The sequence below is a fragment of the Helianthus annuus genome, chromosome 12 (genome assembly GCF_002127325.2).
Source record: "Helianthus annuus cultivar XRQ/B chromosome 12, HanXRQr2.0-SUNRISE, whole genome shotgun sequence".
NCBI classification, from domain to species: domain Eukaryota; kingdom Viridiplantae; phylum Streptophyta; class Magnoliopsida; order Asterales; family Asteraceae; genus Helianthus; species Helianthus annuus.
This window is the reverse complement of record NC_035444.2, coordinates 27,228,979-27,246,602: the sequence shown is the minus strand read 5'-3', so window position 1 is coordinate 27,246,602 and position 17,624 is coordinate 27,228,979. Positions and strand designations below refer to the sequence as shown.

Sequence of the window (17,624 nt, the reverse complement as noted above, 5' to 3'; positions counted from 1 at the left end):
ACGACCCAAACATCATATATTGTATACGACCTGTATAATGTTATACGACCCGTATAGAATATCATATGACCTAATATTTTCTCCATTTATACGAGTCGTATAATATTATAGGACCCAGTATTTGTCATGTTAGATTATTCTATACGAGCCGTATAAAATTATACAACTCGTATATAGGATATGAAATTAAGATTTTAGGGTGTGTGTTTATTAGGACACATAAGATTTTCTATATCAAACACATTCCTATTCTTTAACGAAAACTTTAGGGTTTTTATGTAATTGTACACTTCATTCTATTCCTTGAATGTATATTAATTTTAAGAACTTACTTCCTAGTTTCTATATTATAGGGTCGAATATTTATCTTCAATATTTTTTGTGAGCTTTTATAAATTAGAAGAAAGAGATGATGAAATAAGATACAGAGTTTTTAATTAAATAAATATAAAGAATGCGAATGAGAGACAAAAGTTTTTATTTATTTTTTCGACGACAAACTCACTGATTGATTACTGAAGTATTATTGTATCATCAGCGGTAAACAATAAATATGATTTCCTTGATTATAGAATGACAACGACAACCCAACATGAATCCTTTCGAGTTTTGTATGGTCGTATTATTAAAAAGGCTTCCACTATTCTCACACTCTAAAATCTTATTTTCACATCCCTTTTCACTCTATCTCTCTTTATGTATAGAAAGAGATGAAGGAAAAGGGTGTGTGAATATTAACTTTCTGTTAAAAAAATGTTTATAACCATGATATAATCACATGACAAAAAGTGATTATTTTGATTAATTTTTGCATGTAGCTATACTTTTCTAAAAAAACCTACCAACTCTAGAAAGCAGTTCTATTATTAATAAACAATATTCCCAATGTCTTGTAGGTTGAAAACAATTTAGACTTTCCCTTTCTCCAATGCTTTCCACACCTCCAACAAGTCCACACTCTCTTTACAATTTACACACAACCTCTCACACACACACAACTTCAAGATTCCACAAATTTCTCTTCTTCTGTTCTTCTTGATGTTGTAAGTTTAGTAATCTCTTAACCAAATTGGTCCAATTTCATATAAAGCTGTAAGCAGCTTTACATGAAATGATGTTCCCTGCTTATGTTGTTTCAATTTTCTTGATTTTATGCAACTCCCGTTTCACATTCATACTTCATGTAACTTGTTTAAACGATGAAGGCTACACTCTTTTGACTTTCAAACAGTCAATTACACAAGACCCTGAAGGCTCTTTAACCAACTGGAACTATTCTGATGAAACCCCTTGTTCATGGAATGGCATTGCATGCAAAGATCAGAAAGTTATCTCTGTTAGCATACCCCAAAAGAAGCTTTCAGGGTCCATATCCCCTGTTCTTGGCTCTCTTTCTGAGCTCAGACATGTTAACTTAAGAAGCAATAGGTTCATGGGTGGGTTACCATTTGAGGTTTTCAGAGCTCAAAAGCTTCAAAGTTTGGTGCTTTATGGCAATTCTTTATCTGGGTCAGTCTCAAATGAGGTTAGCAGGCTTAATTACCTCCAAACACTAGATTTATCGAACAATTTCTTTAATGGGTCGATACCCATTTCACTGATTGAATGTAAGAGGTTAAGGAGTCTTGATTTGAGCCAAAACAATTTCACTGGGTCAATCCCAGATGGGTTTGGGTCCAATTTAGGCTTTCTTGAAAAACTTGACCTTTCGTTCAACCGGTTCACCGGTTCGATCCCGAAAGATTTGGGTAACTTGTCTAACTTGCAAGGAACTGTTGATTTATCTCATAATATGTTTAACGGTTCTATCCCACCTAGCCTTGGTAATCTTCCTGAAAAGGTTTACATTGATCTTACTTACAACAACTTAACCGGCCCGATTCCGCAAACCGGTGCGTTGGTGAACCGCGGGCCGACCGCTTTCATTGGCAACACCGGTCTATGTGGTCCACCGTTGAAGAATTTGTGTGAACCGGATGATGCTAGCCCACCATCTTCGTTTCCGTTTCTACCTAGTAGCGACCCGTCTGAGGCGCAAGAAACGGGCCGAAAAGGGTTGAGTAAGAGTGGTGTGATTGCGATAATCGTTAGTGATGTTGTTGGGATTTGTTTAATTGGTTTGATTCTTTCGTATTGTTATTCGAGGTTATGTCTTTGTGGTGGTAAGAAACATGGGTATGGAAAAGGGGGAAATAAGCGTCGAAACGAGTGTTTGTGTTTTAAAAAAGATGAATCCGAAACGTTATCTGATCACATTGAGCAGTATGATCTTGTGGCGTTAGATGCGCAATTAGGGTTTGATTTGGATGAGCTTTTAAAAGCTTCGGCTTTCGTTTTGGGGAAAAGTGGAATTGGGATTGTTTACAAAGTTGTACTTGAAGACGGGGTTACTTTCGCGGTTAGAAGATTGGGTGAAGGTGGTTCTCAAAGGTTTAAAGAGTTTCAAACCGAAGTCGAAGCAATTGGGAAGCTTAAACACCCGAATATTGTAACTTTGAGAGCTTATTATTGGTCTGTGGATGAGAAGCTGCTGATCTATGACTTTGTCCCGAATGGTAATCTTGGCACCGCGATTCATGGTAATTTTCTAGCTTAAAATCTTGATATAATGATCAAATGTTTTTAGAAGATGATAAACGGACGTGTTTATGTTATTTAAAGTTGTAATGACGTTGGACATTGTCGTTTTTAGGGAAGCCCGGTGTGCCATCTTTCACGCCACTTTCTTGGCCCGTACGTTTGAAGATAATGAGAGGAACCGCGAAAGGTCTAGCATATCTACACGAGTTCAGCCCCAAGAAGTATGTCCACGGTGACCTAAAACCGTCGAACATTTTACTTGGTTTGAACATGGAGCCTCAAATTTCTGATTTTGGGCTTAGCCGCTTGGCTAACATAGCCGGTGGTGGCGCGCCCGTACTTCAATCCAACCGAGTGGTCTCAGAAGTTGCAACCACAACCACAACCGCGACTTCAACTTCAGCTTCACATGCTCCAGCTTCGTATTATCAAGCACCCGAGGCTTTCAAAGTGGTGAAACCTTCACAAAAATGGGATGTTTACTCTTTCGGCGTTGTTTTACTAGAAATGATCACTGGAAAACCGCCCGTTGTGCAAGTGGGCCCGGAGGAAATGGATCTTGTTCATTGGATTCAGTTGTGTATCGAAGAAAAGAAACCGCTTTCGGATGTTTTGGACCCGGGGTTAGCGCAAGATGCCGATAAAGAAGAGGAGATAATCGCGGTTTTAAAGATCGCGATGGGGTGCACTCAAAGTAACCCGGAAAAAAGGCCATCAATGAGACATGTTGCTGATGTTTTGGACAGATTGAGTCAAGATTAAATGAAACCCTCACCAAGTGTTGATTTTGTGCTTGAAAATGGTAAGAAGAACCAAGATTTGTGAACAGGATTGAAGTATTGGGGTGGTTTTGACATGTTTAGATAGTAGAAGGGTGTGTGATGTACATCTGGTGAAGGATGGGAGAATGTATTATTTTATTTTATTTTATTTTATTTTTTTCCTTTTTTTGTTCTTTTTCATGCATATCAGTTGGATTTTTAATTTAAATATTTAATGTATATTTTGGGGAAACAAATGTAGTGTCATTGGTCTTGATGTTCCATTTTACTTTTGACTTTGTGGTTTTCTAATTGTCTTGATTTGCGAAATCTCACACACATGGTCTCTTAAAGACACTTTTGTATGCATTTTTATATGTCATTTATTGTCTTTTTAATAAAATACAAGTTTGTTATTATACATTTTTTTATTGGGACATGAATCATACATTAAAATACCTTCCTTTTGGCTTTTTTCCATATAAAGTTACAAATTTAAGAAACTGACTATTCTCTCATCTTTGGTTTATAGGGATTGTTGTGTTGTTTTTTTTTGAAAGGAAAAAAAAAAAAAAAAAAAAAAAAAGTGTGTTGGTTCAAAGGATTGTTGTGTTGTTTCATGGTTTATTAGTGTGTTGGTTCAAAGGTTTTAAATTCCTCTTTGGTTTTCTTTCTATAGTTAAGGGTTGATGACATAAGTGGTTGACGACGATATACAATGGCGGACTTGGTGGCAGTTGGTGGTGGTTCAAGAACATCGACGACATAAGGTGATGGTAGTTGGTTGCGATTAGAAAACACATCAAGATTTTGAAGAACATCTTTTTTATTCAATCACGTTAATCTATTAATATCTTCCTTTTGGCTACAACATAATTTGGACCCAAAAGATTTATTTTATTTAATTTTAACGAAATTAAATTTTAATTTTTAAGAAATAAGTAAAAGTTTTTATTAACATATTATTTCAAAGTTTATAGGATGAAATAACTGACATTCTTCTTGTTTATTATCATCCAAAATATATAATTTCATTATAATCCAAATAATATAATTAAAAGTTATTTTGACTTTTATATAGGCTCCTTTGATTTTAATATATTAATAATATATTTTAATATACACTTGAATTTTGCTGCCCCGTTGAATGGCCATCAAAGGGTTGAATAAAAATGTTTCAACATTTAACAAGAAAACCCTACCCAAACATCACACAATCAACCCGTCAATCATGCCTAAACAAGACAACAACCCTATTTGTTTTTCTCATACTTTTTTTAAACATTATACATTTATACGAAGAATCAAAATAAAATATGTTATATATTTATTCTATACTTAAGGTTGATATTATATTGAGAGGTTAAATTTAGTTTCATATCACTATATACTATTATACTTTTTTGAACAGAGTTTCATATCAATATATGTAGTTACTTATATATTTAGTAAGAGTAATGTTATTACATGTTGGTATGTTATAATCAATGCTTGTAAATGAACTGAACGAACACGAACATAATTAATGCTTGTAAATGAACTGAACGAACACGAACGAGGCATGTTCATGTTCGCTCATTTACCTTTAACCGAACAAACGATCGGACACGAACATTTAAATGAACGGATTTTCTTGTTCGTGTTCGTTTGTTAAGAAAATGAACATGTTCATGTTCGTTTATGTCCGTTCGGTAAAAGAATAAACGAACGGTTCACGAACATAAACGCACACAAACACACATAATTGAACACAAAAAGAACATAACAAATCACAACGAACATAACTGAACAAGGCTTTGAATTGTATAACAATAGTAGAGGAGAAGAACAATCTAAATATAGGTAAACCTTAAAGCGCCAAGCAGTAGCGGAGGCTACCCCTTCCTCTAAGGTAGGTCCGCCCCTGCGCTCGTCTATCACCACCACTGCCACAAACAGTATATAATAAACGAATATTGTGTGTATTATAAGAGTAGAAAGTAACATCAAAATGGCCGAATAATCTCTGCAGATGTATACAATATATAGGTAGTAATTCTGCAAATAGTTTAAAGTTCTTAACGACAAGCGGTTGGAAACTAAAGTGTGTATAATTATCACTTGCGCGTATATGGGAAAATAAAACCATACAGCTTGCTAAGAAGACGTCAGTGATATTGTATCAAGCTCATTTAAGCAGTCACTTAGCTGGATTTTCAGCATTGTAGCATTCTTAACTGGTGGTTTCCTTTGATCCATACGACTCTCAGTATTCGCAAAAGCTTGAGCCTTCTGCTGTTGTTCCTTAAATTCCTAGATTAAATCATTAAACGAGAACACATTAGAAAGTTCACAAGTCATTGAAATTTAAACTAAAACAAATGATGGTGTCAATACCTCATACGAGATCATTGTGAAGGTCGCGGTTGGAGAACCAGCTAGCAAATACTTTATGACTTGAGTAGATACATTTACTTTCTTATCTTCTTTATCTACGCGATCTGGATGAATCTTTAAACTCTTCAAGTTAGTAAATGGAGAAGGTTGACGAAAGACTCTTTCCATATATGAAAAAAGAAGCTGCAAAAAAATGATAAAAACTTAAAATGCACAAAATAACTAAATTTGTTTTATTTCAATTTGAAACAGAATTCCATTACTAAATGCAACAAAAAAAAAGGACAACAACCATATACCTTAATAAATTTCAAGTTAAGCGTAAGAAATTTGACACTGCGGATCTGTTGAAGCAGAGTGGCAATTCTAGAACCGGTCCACTTGTGTGCAGAGTAAATATGAAAATCCACCTTCTCCAAAGAATGCATATTCGTAGAGAACTGCAAGAGATAAGAACTACGGAAACACAAGGTAGTAAGGTTGGGTGCGGTGATCAGATGATGGCTATGGAAACTTCTTATAGTAAGATTTTCGAGTTGAGGTGCAACCACACTGACATCATTCAGTGTCCAATGTCCATCTTCAAGTGTGAGATTAGACAGTCGAGGATGGCTAAGAGTAAAAGTTTTCGATTCCTTAACTGCAAAGTCACTTATGGTGAGACTCTTTAAGTTTGTACAGTTGGAGAAAAGAGCAATGCCGTTATCATCATCCTTATCAAACGTGACGTGATCAAGACGCAATGTTGTTAGAGCCGGGAGATCCCATGTTGATACGAGAACAAACGAAAACATACCTCTATTGGATCCAGTTAACCCAAGATAGTTGAGAGACTGGGAACGAAAGAGATGAAGAGGGAAATTGATTGGGTCATCAAGCAAACATGTAACGGTTAGTTCTTGGACATTGCGAGAGAACGCGTAGTGAAGAACTCCCTTGACCAGCGTCTCCCTAACCGTTCCATACAAACTAAGCCTGGCTGAATACAAGTCTATTGAAGTCCAGATAGACCTCCATCTAGACGACAAAACAGTGGTTTGAATCGCATACTTGAGGCTAGTAAACGTGAAGATCTTATGGATAAGTTCATCCGGCAACATGCTTAGTCTATCAACATGCTGCCTGGAATCCATTCTCTCCTTCAACTGTATACAATACAAGATTCAATAATTCAATTTATGGCTTGAGCGGAACCAGAGAGGGGTCAGGAGGGTCCGCTACGGGAGAATTTGTCGGATTTTATTATTTTAATATATAAAAACTGGGATTTTTCTAGAAAAATTGTAGCGGGTAGGGGAGAGAGCCTTACGATGACCCTGATAAAGAAGTTATGGTTCGGCCGTTGTATTTGTTATGCAATAGGATTGTAAATTATTGGAACAAATAATAAGGTTTCAGTTAAACCAAAATAACAAGAGTTCAAAAAGAACCTAGAATGGATAGATCGGCAGCAAGTAGGATGATCAGCAGCCTCAGAGACGGTTACGAGGGATTTTTTCCCCGGGAAAAGAAAGAAGCGAACATTTAATATTATAAAATTTTGTCTTTTGGGCTATTGGAATGGTGTGAATTAGCGGTCACAAGCCCAACCCCAAAACCACCCCAACCCGGTGCACAATGGTGTTTTTTTTTTAAATTAGCTTATAGTTTTTTTATTTTTTATAATTATCCGTAAGAATAAAACAGGGGTTTTCTAATGGCACACCCCGCTGTCTATCCACACACTTTTCCAGTTCAATACGCATCGTATATGCCTATACGATGCGTATTGAAATAAAGTAAAAGACATGACAGACTGACAGGTACATGTTATGTCTGGCGGTGGGATTGATCGTATAGGCCTATATGATGCGTATTAAGGCACTTATTTTTTGAAGTTTCTTTTTTGGTGTGTTGTGTCGAACGCGAACCCGAGAAACGAAAGAGATTTCGAGCAGTTGGTCGATGACATGATAGATAAAGATCTTGACTCGATCATATTCATTTTCAAGTATTAGACTAGATAGTCCAAGATGAAATGTATTAAAACCATTCAAACCCACCAGTATACAATGTGTTATGTTGAGATTTTTCAAGTTTGCACAATGGGAGAAAAGACAAGCACCCCTGTCACTATTGTCATAATGCAATGAGATATAACTAAGATTTAAGTGGCGTATTCCGATCAACGTTTATCGACATTGTTATAGGTGATGAAGACACAACTACCAAGGGGATATTCAGATCTCTATTCGGTCATCTTTCCGAGCTTTTACACACGAATATGTGGTTCCCAATTTGCGGAACATAATCCCAGATTGTCTAAAGAAGCGCTTTTATCATGTGTCATATGGTAACAACTACCAAGGGAATATTCAGATCTCTATTCGGTCATCTTTCCGGCTGTTACACACGAATATGTGGTTCTCAATTTGTAAAATATTATGTCAGTGGGAATGTTTTAAAAATCAGATGCAACTTTACGGCACGCTTACCTTAATCACATCTTCCATGGAGTCACAGATCCGACAATAGAGCCCATGGATCTTCAAGCCCACCAGTCTACAATGTGTTATGGTGAGATTCTTCAAGTTTGCACAGTGGGAGAAAAGACCAGCACCCTTGTCGTCCCGTATTTTCTCCTTTTCTAATTCTCGAAGAATCTCGTAACGTATTCTCTGTTTCTCTAAATCATCTGTAAAATTAAAAAAAAAACTATGCGGGCTTTCCATCCATATATTCCTCCAACATATGACACATGATCAAAGCGCTTCTCTAGACAACCTGGGATTATGTTCCGTTTTATTACAGTTGTGAGGTGGTCAAACCTTTCTAAAAGAAGAAAAAAATAAAATATTAACAACTAACAAAGATTGAAGAACAAAAGAAAAAAAGTGTTCCTCTTTGTTACCAAGCATGTCATCTGAAACAATTAAGAGGACATTGTTAACAAGTGCAACTTTACGGCACGCTTACCTTAATCACATTTTCCATGGAGTCAGAGATCCGACAATAGGGCCCACGGATCTTATGCCCACCTGAGACCGACCTCTGGATCACACGTGTTGAATGATCGAGAGAAACTTCTTCGAGCTAACTGCCGATATCTCATCCTTCTTATCTTGCTATTAAGCGAGGTATAATAGCTAATAAAATATGTTTAACTTTTGAAGTCTGTATATTCTCTAACTTTTGAAGGTTCTTTATATGCTTCTTTTCATATGCATGTCTGTGCCGGAGAGTAGAAGAGTCGCAGTGCCGGTGCCGGAGAGATTTGCCGCAAGGTGGACCGTCCCACCAAGAGCACGACACATGAAATCGAACAGTTTCTCCGTCGCTAATTTCTCCACTCACCGTGAAATCGAACACTTTCTTCATAGATTCCATCCGGTTTCAAAGCCGGTTGAGGATTACGAGTGTTCTAGACTCGTTCAAGGCATGCTTGTTTGTGTGATTTACAGAAATAAGGATGCATTCCACGGTAAACGATGCAGCTGATATACGATACAACATAGACCTATACGATCGTATATGGCATGTAACACTGAGTGTTTCGAAAGTCAAAGTCAAAGTCAAGATTGAAGTCAAAGGAGGAAAAAATCGCTAATAGCAATCTGTCTCTCCTTGCTCAATCCCTGTTTGACTACTTTGACTGTAGATAATCTATTTTATGTTTTTACGTTAGTTGTATTATGTGGAGTAATTAATTACAATCGAAGTAATCGAAGTACATTTCTCAACACGAACCGCTTTACGACTGTGAATAATAGGAAGTAACAATGCCATAAAGTTAATTAAACGCTAATCGATCTAATCTAATCAACATCACGCTCGCAAACTCGAATATACGCATTTTGGGTTACTGTTATACGTGTGTGTGCCTTATGTGTTACTTGTGCGTGTTTATTATGTTATGTGTGGTAATCAATCGAATCGCAAACGAACTCAATCGCAATCGAATCGCAATCGCAAACCGAATATGGAATGGGGATACTTGTATGTTGATATAGTAGTTGGGATTAAAAGTGATTTGAAAGGAAATCACTATCGCATTCGCATCACTCGCAATGGAAATCGAAATATCAAAAATCATCGCGCCGAACACTCGAATCAGGCAGCTGATCGATCAGGCTACCAACCGATCGAACGGCCAGCCAATCGGACTGTTGCCCGATCGGACAGGCTGTTCGATCGTGCTGCCTGACCGATCGGCCAGCCTTTACCTCTTTTTGCATCCTATAAATACCCCTGTCATTGTCGAACTTTCTACTTTTGGAAACCTCTGTCCAACCAGCACGCTCAGCTCACCTTTTCTTCGATTTCTCTCAATCCCGGTAAGATCTCGTCCTAAATCTTGTACTTTCTTGATCTACACGCACTCGTACACCTTTCTATCTTTCAAATCTTAACTTTTAACCGTGAAATCATCAAGATTCAAGTGTTCTAGGACGATGTCATCATGGGTTCTTGAAGAACTTCATGTTTTGGCCTCAATCCACCAAGAATAGCTTGAATCTAACTGATTTCCACATAAACAAACAAAGATCCTCACATATTCACGGTAAAAAGGATTGAAAGATGGTTTTCCAACTTTCTTTCAACTCTTTTACACTCAATACCTCCAAAACCGATGGAAACGGAGCTTGTGCCGACTTACTAACCATTTCGGTGGTTGCGCGACTCAAGTGTCACACCCCAACCGATGGCGGAAACATTGGGATGAGACGAACAAATTGCTCAAAACAACATAACACTAAATGTGACAATATGATTTAAATCATTTTATTAAAACTAAAGAATAATACATTGTTTCAAATAGTAAGCATAGATTCAGACATTGTTTAATTGCTAAAATGGGTTTCTAGGTTCATCCTAGCTTGTTTTCTTGATCTCTTGACTAGCAACCTGCAACATGTATTAAAATAAAATCAACAAAAATATGTTGGCGAGTATACAAGTTTGATACATAGCATAGTAGAATAAAACAAGTTTTGAAGTTGCTCAATATCCAACATGAAAAAAAATGATGCAAGTTACTATTTTGCCATTCAATATCGTTCAATATCGTTCAAATATCGTTCAATATCGTTCAAATATCGTTCAACATCGTTCAACATCGTTCAAATATCGTTCAACATCGTTCAACATCGTTCAACATCGTTCAACATCGTTCAACATCGTTCAAATATCGTTCAACATCGCAATACCCCAAGACTCAAGGGCATTGAGATTAACACTGTCACACCCCCAAAATCCACCCGCGGAATACCACCGCTTGGGAGCGTGACTGACCAGGATCAAGCCATCAATCATATCAAACATAGCATTTAATAATAATAAAAGTAATTAACGTAAGTCACCATGACATGATTGATGTTTCTAAACCAAATACTGTTTTAAGTAGCGGAAGCATAGTAAAGTAAATTCAAAACGAGTTATGAGTTCGACATCATTAACGATCCATCTGCCCACAACGACCTGCTCCTTCCCTGTGCAAGCTCCCAAGTATACCTAAGGTCCTGCAAGGCATGCAGCAAATAATCAACAAACTAGTTGAGCGAGTTCACAGAAAGTAAGTTCATAAAGTAATGCATAAGTATAGCTAGTGGGGGCTTCCCATACTAGTGTGTAATAAAGGTGGGGGCTTCCCATGTTCATCCTGGTTAATGAGGGCTTCTCATTAACGGTACTTACTAGACTAACTTCCGACCATGTGTTCTTCTTTACCGAGAACAGGAAAACGTACAGGGTCACGTAGGCTTTACGTGACGTGCCCTTCCCCGAGGACAGTGGTACGCGTGGGGGCTACGTAGGCTTTACGCAGCGTGGCCTTCCGATCTGGAAGCCAGTGGAGGGTATTGGGTTACGTAGGCTTTACGTAACGTGTCCTTCCCGACCCGGGAGACATATGGCAAAAGATCTGGGTTACGTAGGCTTTACGTAACGTGTCCTGACTAACCTGAGGACGATGGTCTATAGTCTGGTATATGCGTAAGTACGAGTAATCATTCCATTTCATCATATCCAACCCAATTCCCAACCCGGGAATCCCATGCCTTGGCTGTGTGAACTCACCTTGGTTTGCTCGGCAGATACACAGAAAGTACAAGTAGCAAGTAAATGATCACTCACGTCCTATCATGGTTATTATACGAGTCAGGTTCGTATATAGCACGTATATAGTAATCACGTATAGTCATGGCAAACATGTACGCACGTAAACAGATAAGACATAGCATGTGAGGATCCAATTGTTCTAAGTCCATTCATACCCGGCCCAATGACATAAGCAGCCCAATAACAAAACAATCCAGATTCTCAATCGGCCCAAATAGCAAACACATACAAGTCCATTAATAAACAGTCCACAATTCAAATCGTTGGGCTCAATAGATTGGGCCCGTGACAGTGAAGGCCCAACAGTGTGCGTGTAAAGGGTGGTCTCGAGTCGCAACGGAGATCTCGAGTCGCAACCGGAGATTACGAGTCGCAACAGCTGGTTGCGAGTCGCAATGGAGATCTCGGTTCATCATGGTCTGGTTACGAGTCGCAACGGGACTCGCAACCGTGGTTTCGGCTGGTGCTGTTTGTGGTTTCGAGTCGAGACGGGGAGGTTTCGACCCGCAATCTGAGTCGCAACTGGCTGTGTAACTGGTTTCCATAATTCTAGTCAATTAAACTCCGTGATTTCAGCAAACACTTAGGCAGTTTCGGAAATCAGATCAAACAAGGATTGTACAACATTCAATCATATTCATAATGTCTTCAAACCTTCATCATTTAGCAAATTCATAACCGTATCAAATCAATAATCGGATTATCAACCAACACTAAACCGAATCCTAATCATAACACCATCCTAGCATGCACCCTAATTCGCATGTACAAACAGAATCATCTCAGCCGATTACAAACATCAATCCGGACCAATTAACAAATCACTCATGCAACCTATTTCGTATGAAAACATGATCATCATTCACAGAAACCGATTAACAAGAGCACAATCAAATAACTCATACCAACCGAATACTAAATCATACAATCCGATTTATCATGGCATCACCTAAGCATAAAACACATAATCATAGATAATATACTAACCGATTACAAGTAACGAGATGTGATCCGAACAAGAGGGTGGTCGGATGGCCTTGTGCCGTCGGTTCCTCAACAAGCCGAGAGAGAGAGAGAGCAAAGCTTCTAGGGTTTGTGTGTGTTTGTGATTTGCAAAAATGGTAAAACAAAACCCCTAACTCGGTTTTGTGTTGCGAGTGGGGAGTGGGCCGAGCCCACTTGGTTGTCTAATGGTCCGCGTGCACAAGGAGTGGCCCAAAGGGCTTTGTGTGGCCGGTTTGTGTAGTTTGGGCTCGTGCAACACATAACATTCATACATACACAACACACGTAAACAATTATTCATTTAAAATCATATAATTCAGTTCTCATGAGCACGTAACGTTACATCAAAGCATGTCTAAAGTTCGAGTTGTCACATTATCCCCAACTAATTGGAAATTTCGTCCCGAAATTTGGTATGCACTCACTGAGGAAGCTAGGTAAACTGTACTGTTCACTGGTTTTCCTGGGGTGTCACATCCTCCCCCGTTGATCTGGAATTTCGTCCCGAAATTCCGAAGTAGTAGCTTCAGCCTCAGTAGTGGTTGCCTTGTTCCCGAATAACTGGGGGTACTTTTCTGTCATCCTGTCTTCGTGTTCCCAGGTGTACTCTGGGCCACGTTTGGAGTTCCAACGAACTCGGACAAGAGGGATTCTCTTGTGTTTGAGGACCTTCACATCCCGGTCCGTGATTTCTACTGGTTCCTCAACGAACTGCAACCGCTCGTCGATAGTGAGTTCCTTGAAAGGAATGATAAGATTTTCATCTGATAGGCACTTCTTTAAGTTCGATACATGAAAGACATTGTGAACTGCCCCGAGTTCAGCTGGTAGGTTCAACTTGTAGGCTACCTTGCCAATCTTTTCTATGATTTCAAATGGTCCGACGTACCGCGGATTCAATTTACCCCGTTTGCCAAAACGAACCACACCCTTCCAGGGTGAAACTTTCAATAAAACCCGGTCCCCGACCTCAAATTCCAATGGCTTTCTACGCTTGTCCGCGTAGGCTTTCTGACGGTCGCGTGCTGCCGCCATGCGTTGTCGTATCTGTGCAATCTTTTCTGTGGCGTCCACTACAATCTCTGGACCCGTGATCTGACTATCCCCCACCTCTGCCCAACAGAGAGGTGACCGGCATTTACGCCCGTACAATGCCTCGAATGGAGCGGCTTGAATGCTGGTATGGTAACTGTTATTGTAAGAAAACTCCACCAAAGGGAGGTGCTTTTCCCAGCCGTTGCCGAAATCGATGACGCATGCCCGAAGCATGTCTTCAAGTGTTTGGATCGTACGCTCAGACTGCCCATCCGTCTGAGGATGATATGCTGTGCTCATGTCTAATCGTGAGCCAAAGGATTTATGCATTGCTTGCCAAAGTTCTGACGTGAATCGTGCATCGCGATCCGAAATGATAGATGTGGGCACCCCGTGCCTCGAGACAACTTCTTTAAGATATACGTCTGCGAGAGTGGAGAACTTATCCGTTTCCTTAATCGGCAGGAAGTGTGCAGACTTGGTGAGTCGATCAACTATGACCCATATTGTATCGTTCCCACGCTGGGATCTAGGTAAACCCGTAACAAAATCCATGGAAATTTCTTCCCATTTCCACTGAGGTATCTTAGGCTGCTGCAGTAGGCCAGCTGGTTTCTGATATTCGACCTTGACTCTTGCACAGGTCAAGCACTTTCCAACGTACGTAGTGATGTGGGCCTTCATACTAGGCCACCAATAAGTAGTGCTGATATCGTGGTACATTTTATCCGACCCTGGATGTACCGAATAGCGAGACTTGTGTGCTTCGTCCATTACAAGTTCGCGTAGACCGCCATAAAGAGGGACCCAAATACGGCCCGTTACATAGTAGGCACCGTCTGCCTTCTGTTCCATTTGCTGTCGTGAGCCGCGTAAGGCTTCAGCCTTGACGTTTTCGGGCTTCAGTGCTTCTGTCTGAGCATTTCGTATCTGTGCAGGAAGGCTAGACTGGATCGTAAGCTGTAGCGCTCGCACGCGCTTCGGTAAGGTGTCCTTTCGACTAAGGGCGTCAGCCACAACATTGGCTTTGCCTGGATGGTACTTGATAGCGCATTCGTAATCGTTCAGTAATTCAACCCATCGCCGTTGACGCATGTTCAAATCCTTCTGCTTAAGGATATGCTCGAGACTCCTGTGATCGGTGTAAATCGTGCACCTGGTACCGTACAGGTAGTGTCGCCATATCTTAAGCGCAAAAACAACAGCTCCCAGCTCTAAATCGTGCGTCGTGTAGTTCCGTTCGTGAACCTTGAGTTGACGAGAGGCGTAAGCAATAACCTTGTCGCGCTGCATTAACACACATCCCAATCCCCGAATGGATGCATCACAATATACTACGAAGTCTTCTGTGCCCTCTGGCAATGAGAGAATAGGTGCGCTGCAAAGCCTATCTTTTAAGTGCTGAAAAGCAGTCTCCTGGGGCTCTCCCCAGCGATAGGTAACACCCTTCTGTGTCAGTAGCGTAAGCGGCTGAGCAATCTTCGAGAAATCCTTGATAAACCGTCTGTAGTAACCTGCCAGACCCAAGAATTGGCGTATCTCTGTCGGTGTACGCGGTGCAGGCCAGTTTCTGATCGAATCTACCTTGGATGGATCGACATGGATCCCATCCTTGTTCACCACATGGCCCAAGAAGTGGACTTCACGAAGCCAGAAGTCGCATTTAGAAAGCTTGGCGTACAGCTGTTCCTTCCGAAGGAGTTCCAAAATAAGGCGAAGGTGCTGCTCGTGTTCCTCCTGACTCTTGGAGTAAATCAGGATGTCGTCGATGAAAACTATGACGAACTTGTCTAGATAGGGTTTGCACACCCTGTTCATAAGATCCATAAATACAGCAGGCGCGTTCGTTAATCCGAATGGCATGACAAGAAACTCGTAATGACCGTAACGAGTTCTGAAAGCTGTCTTGGAGACGTCCTCATCCCGGACTCTCAACTGATGGTACCCTGACCTTAAATCTATCTTCGAATAGTAGCACGACCCTTGCAACTGATCGAATAAGTCGTCGATGCGCGGAAGAGGATAACGGTTCTTCACCGTTACCTTGTTGAGTTCCCTGTAGTCTATACACATCCTGAACGTACCGTCTTTCTTCTTCACGAAAAGCACTGGAGCTCCCCAAGGCGAAGAGCTTGGACGAATAAAGCCCTTTTCCAAGAGCTCTTGTAGCTGCTTTGACAGTTCCTCCAATTCTGATGGAGCTAGACGATATGGTGCGCGAGCTATGGGTGCTGCTCCCGGAGCGAGCTCGATCTGAAATTCGACCTGACGATGAGGCGGTAAGCCTGGTAAGTCTTCAGGAAACACCTGAGGGTAATCACGTACAATTGGAATATCCTCCAATTTCTTTTCCTTTACTGATGCGTCTGTAGCGAGTGCCAGAATGGCAGTGTGACCCTTACGTAAGCATTTCTGAGCCTTCAAGAAAGAGATGATGCCAACCACAGCACCACTCTTGTCGCCTTGAACTTCTAGAGGTTCCTGACCAGAACGAGGAATGCGAATAACCTTTTCGCTGCATAAGATTTCTGCCTGGTGTTGGGAAAGCCAATCCATCCCAATCACGACGTCGAAGCTACCCAAAACTATGGGAATGAGATCGATAGAGAAGGCTTGACCAGCTAGGATAAGATTACAACCCTGAACTACGTGCGTGGCTTCTAGACTTTTACCGTTAGCTAACTCTACTACATGTTTGGTGGGTAAAAGTGTTGGTGCACGTTTTAGCAGTTGACACATTTTCACAGACATATAGCTTGTATCCGCACCCGAATCAAATAAAACAGTAACGTAAATATCGTCGAGGAGAAACTTACCCATAACAACGTTGGGATCGTTCACTGCGTCGCCTCGACCTAGCACAAAAGCACGACCACGAGCTTCATTGTCGTTGTTGTTCCCGTTGCCCTGGTTATTGTTGTTGCGATTCTGGTTCAACTGAGGGCAATCGCGTTTGAAGTGACCTTCAGCCCCACACTGGAAACATCCCCGGTTTCCACGCTGTGGCTGCTGCTGCTGCTGCTGGTTCTGTGGAGCTGGTTGCTGAGGCTGCTGATTCTGATTCGCAGGACGAGGGCTCCTGCAGTCTTTGGCCTCGTGACCCATCTTAAGACACCTTTGACAACGACCCTTGTTACATGGGCCGTGGTGATGCCTGTTGCAGTTGTGGCACCTGGGTTGACTACCCTGATATCTCCTCTGTCTGTGACCACCAGAGGATTGCTGACTGGGACTCTGATAGTGGTCAATCTTCTGCTGCTGAGCTTGTGGCTGAACAATCGCTGAACCTTTGCTGGAATCCCCATCCCACTTTCTTTTACTGTCACCAGATGTAGCAGGAGTAACTGAGGTGGTGACGTTAGCAGTAGCAGTAACACGCTTGGGCAGTTTATTCTGATCCACTGCCTGATCGGTGATACGGTGAGCAAGACGCTGGATTTCTTGGATGTTTTCGAGGTTAGCCGACGTCACGTGGCTCTGAATTTCTGGCGCCAATCCCTTGAGATACAACTCAATGCGCTTGTATGGAGGGTCCACCATAGTAGGACACAGAACGGCCAGCTCATTAGACCGTTTAGTATACGCCTCGATTTCCGATCCAACCATTTTCAAGTTATACAGCTCGTCTTCTAGCTTGTGAATATCTTCCCGCGTGCAATACTCACGCTTGATGAGTTCCTTGAAATCGTTCCATGGGGTGGCGTTAGCAGCTGCCAACCCTAAGATTTGGACTTGGGCGTTCCACCAAGTCAGTGCTATCCCTTCCAAAGT

At 40.8% G+C, this 17,624-nt stretch overlaps 2 protein-coding genes across 2 annotated transcripts; one reads left to right on the top strand and one right to left on the bottom strand.

The window, feature by feature from the left end:
• The first annotated feature begins 894 nt into the window (after window positions 1-894).
• Window positions 895-3,647, top strand: LOC110904854 (receptor protein kinase-like protein ZAR1). The gene is made up of 2 exons (XM_022150728.2): window positions 895-2,579; window positions 2,693-3,647. Exons 1-2 carry the CDS (start codon window positions 1,112-1,114, stop codon window positions 3,340-3,342), a joined length of 2,118 nt encoding a protein of 705 aa, XP_022006420.1. The 5' UTR covers window positions 895-1,111; the 3' UTR covers window positions 3,343-3,647.
• A 1,830-nt stretch (window positions 3,648-5,477) lies between these two features.
• Window positions 5,478-8,690, bottom strand: LOC110907804 (FBD-associated F-box protein At5g60610). The gene is made up of 7 exons (XM_022152732.2): window positions 8,673-8,690; window positions 8,608-8,619; window positions 8,525-8,528; window positions 8,192-8,391; window positions 6,017-6,862; window positions 5,718-5,900; window positions 5,478-5,633 (listed from the first exon to the last, which is right to left on the bottom strand). Exons 1-7 carry the CDS (start codon window positions 8,688-8,690, stop codon window positions 5,478-5,480), a joined length of 1,419 nt encoding a protein of 472 aa, XP_022008424.2.
• Between the last annotated feature and the right edge of the window lie 8,934 nt (window positions 8,691-17,624).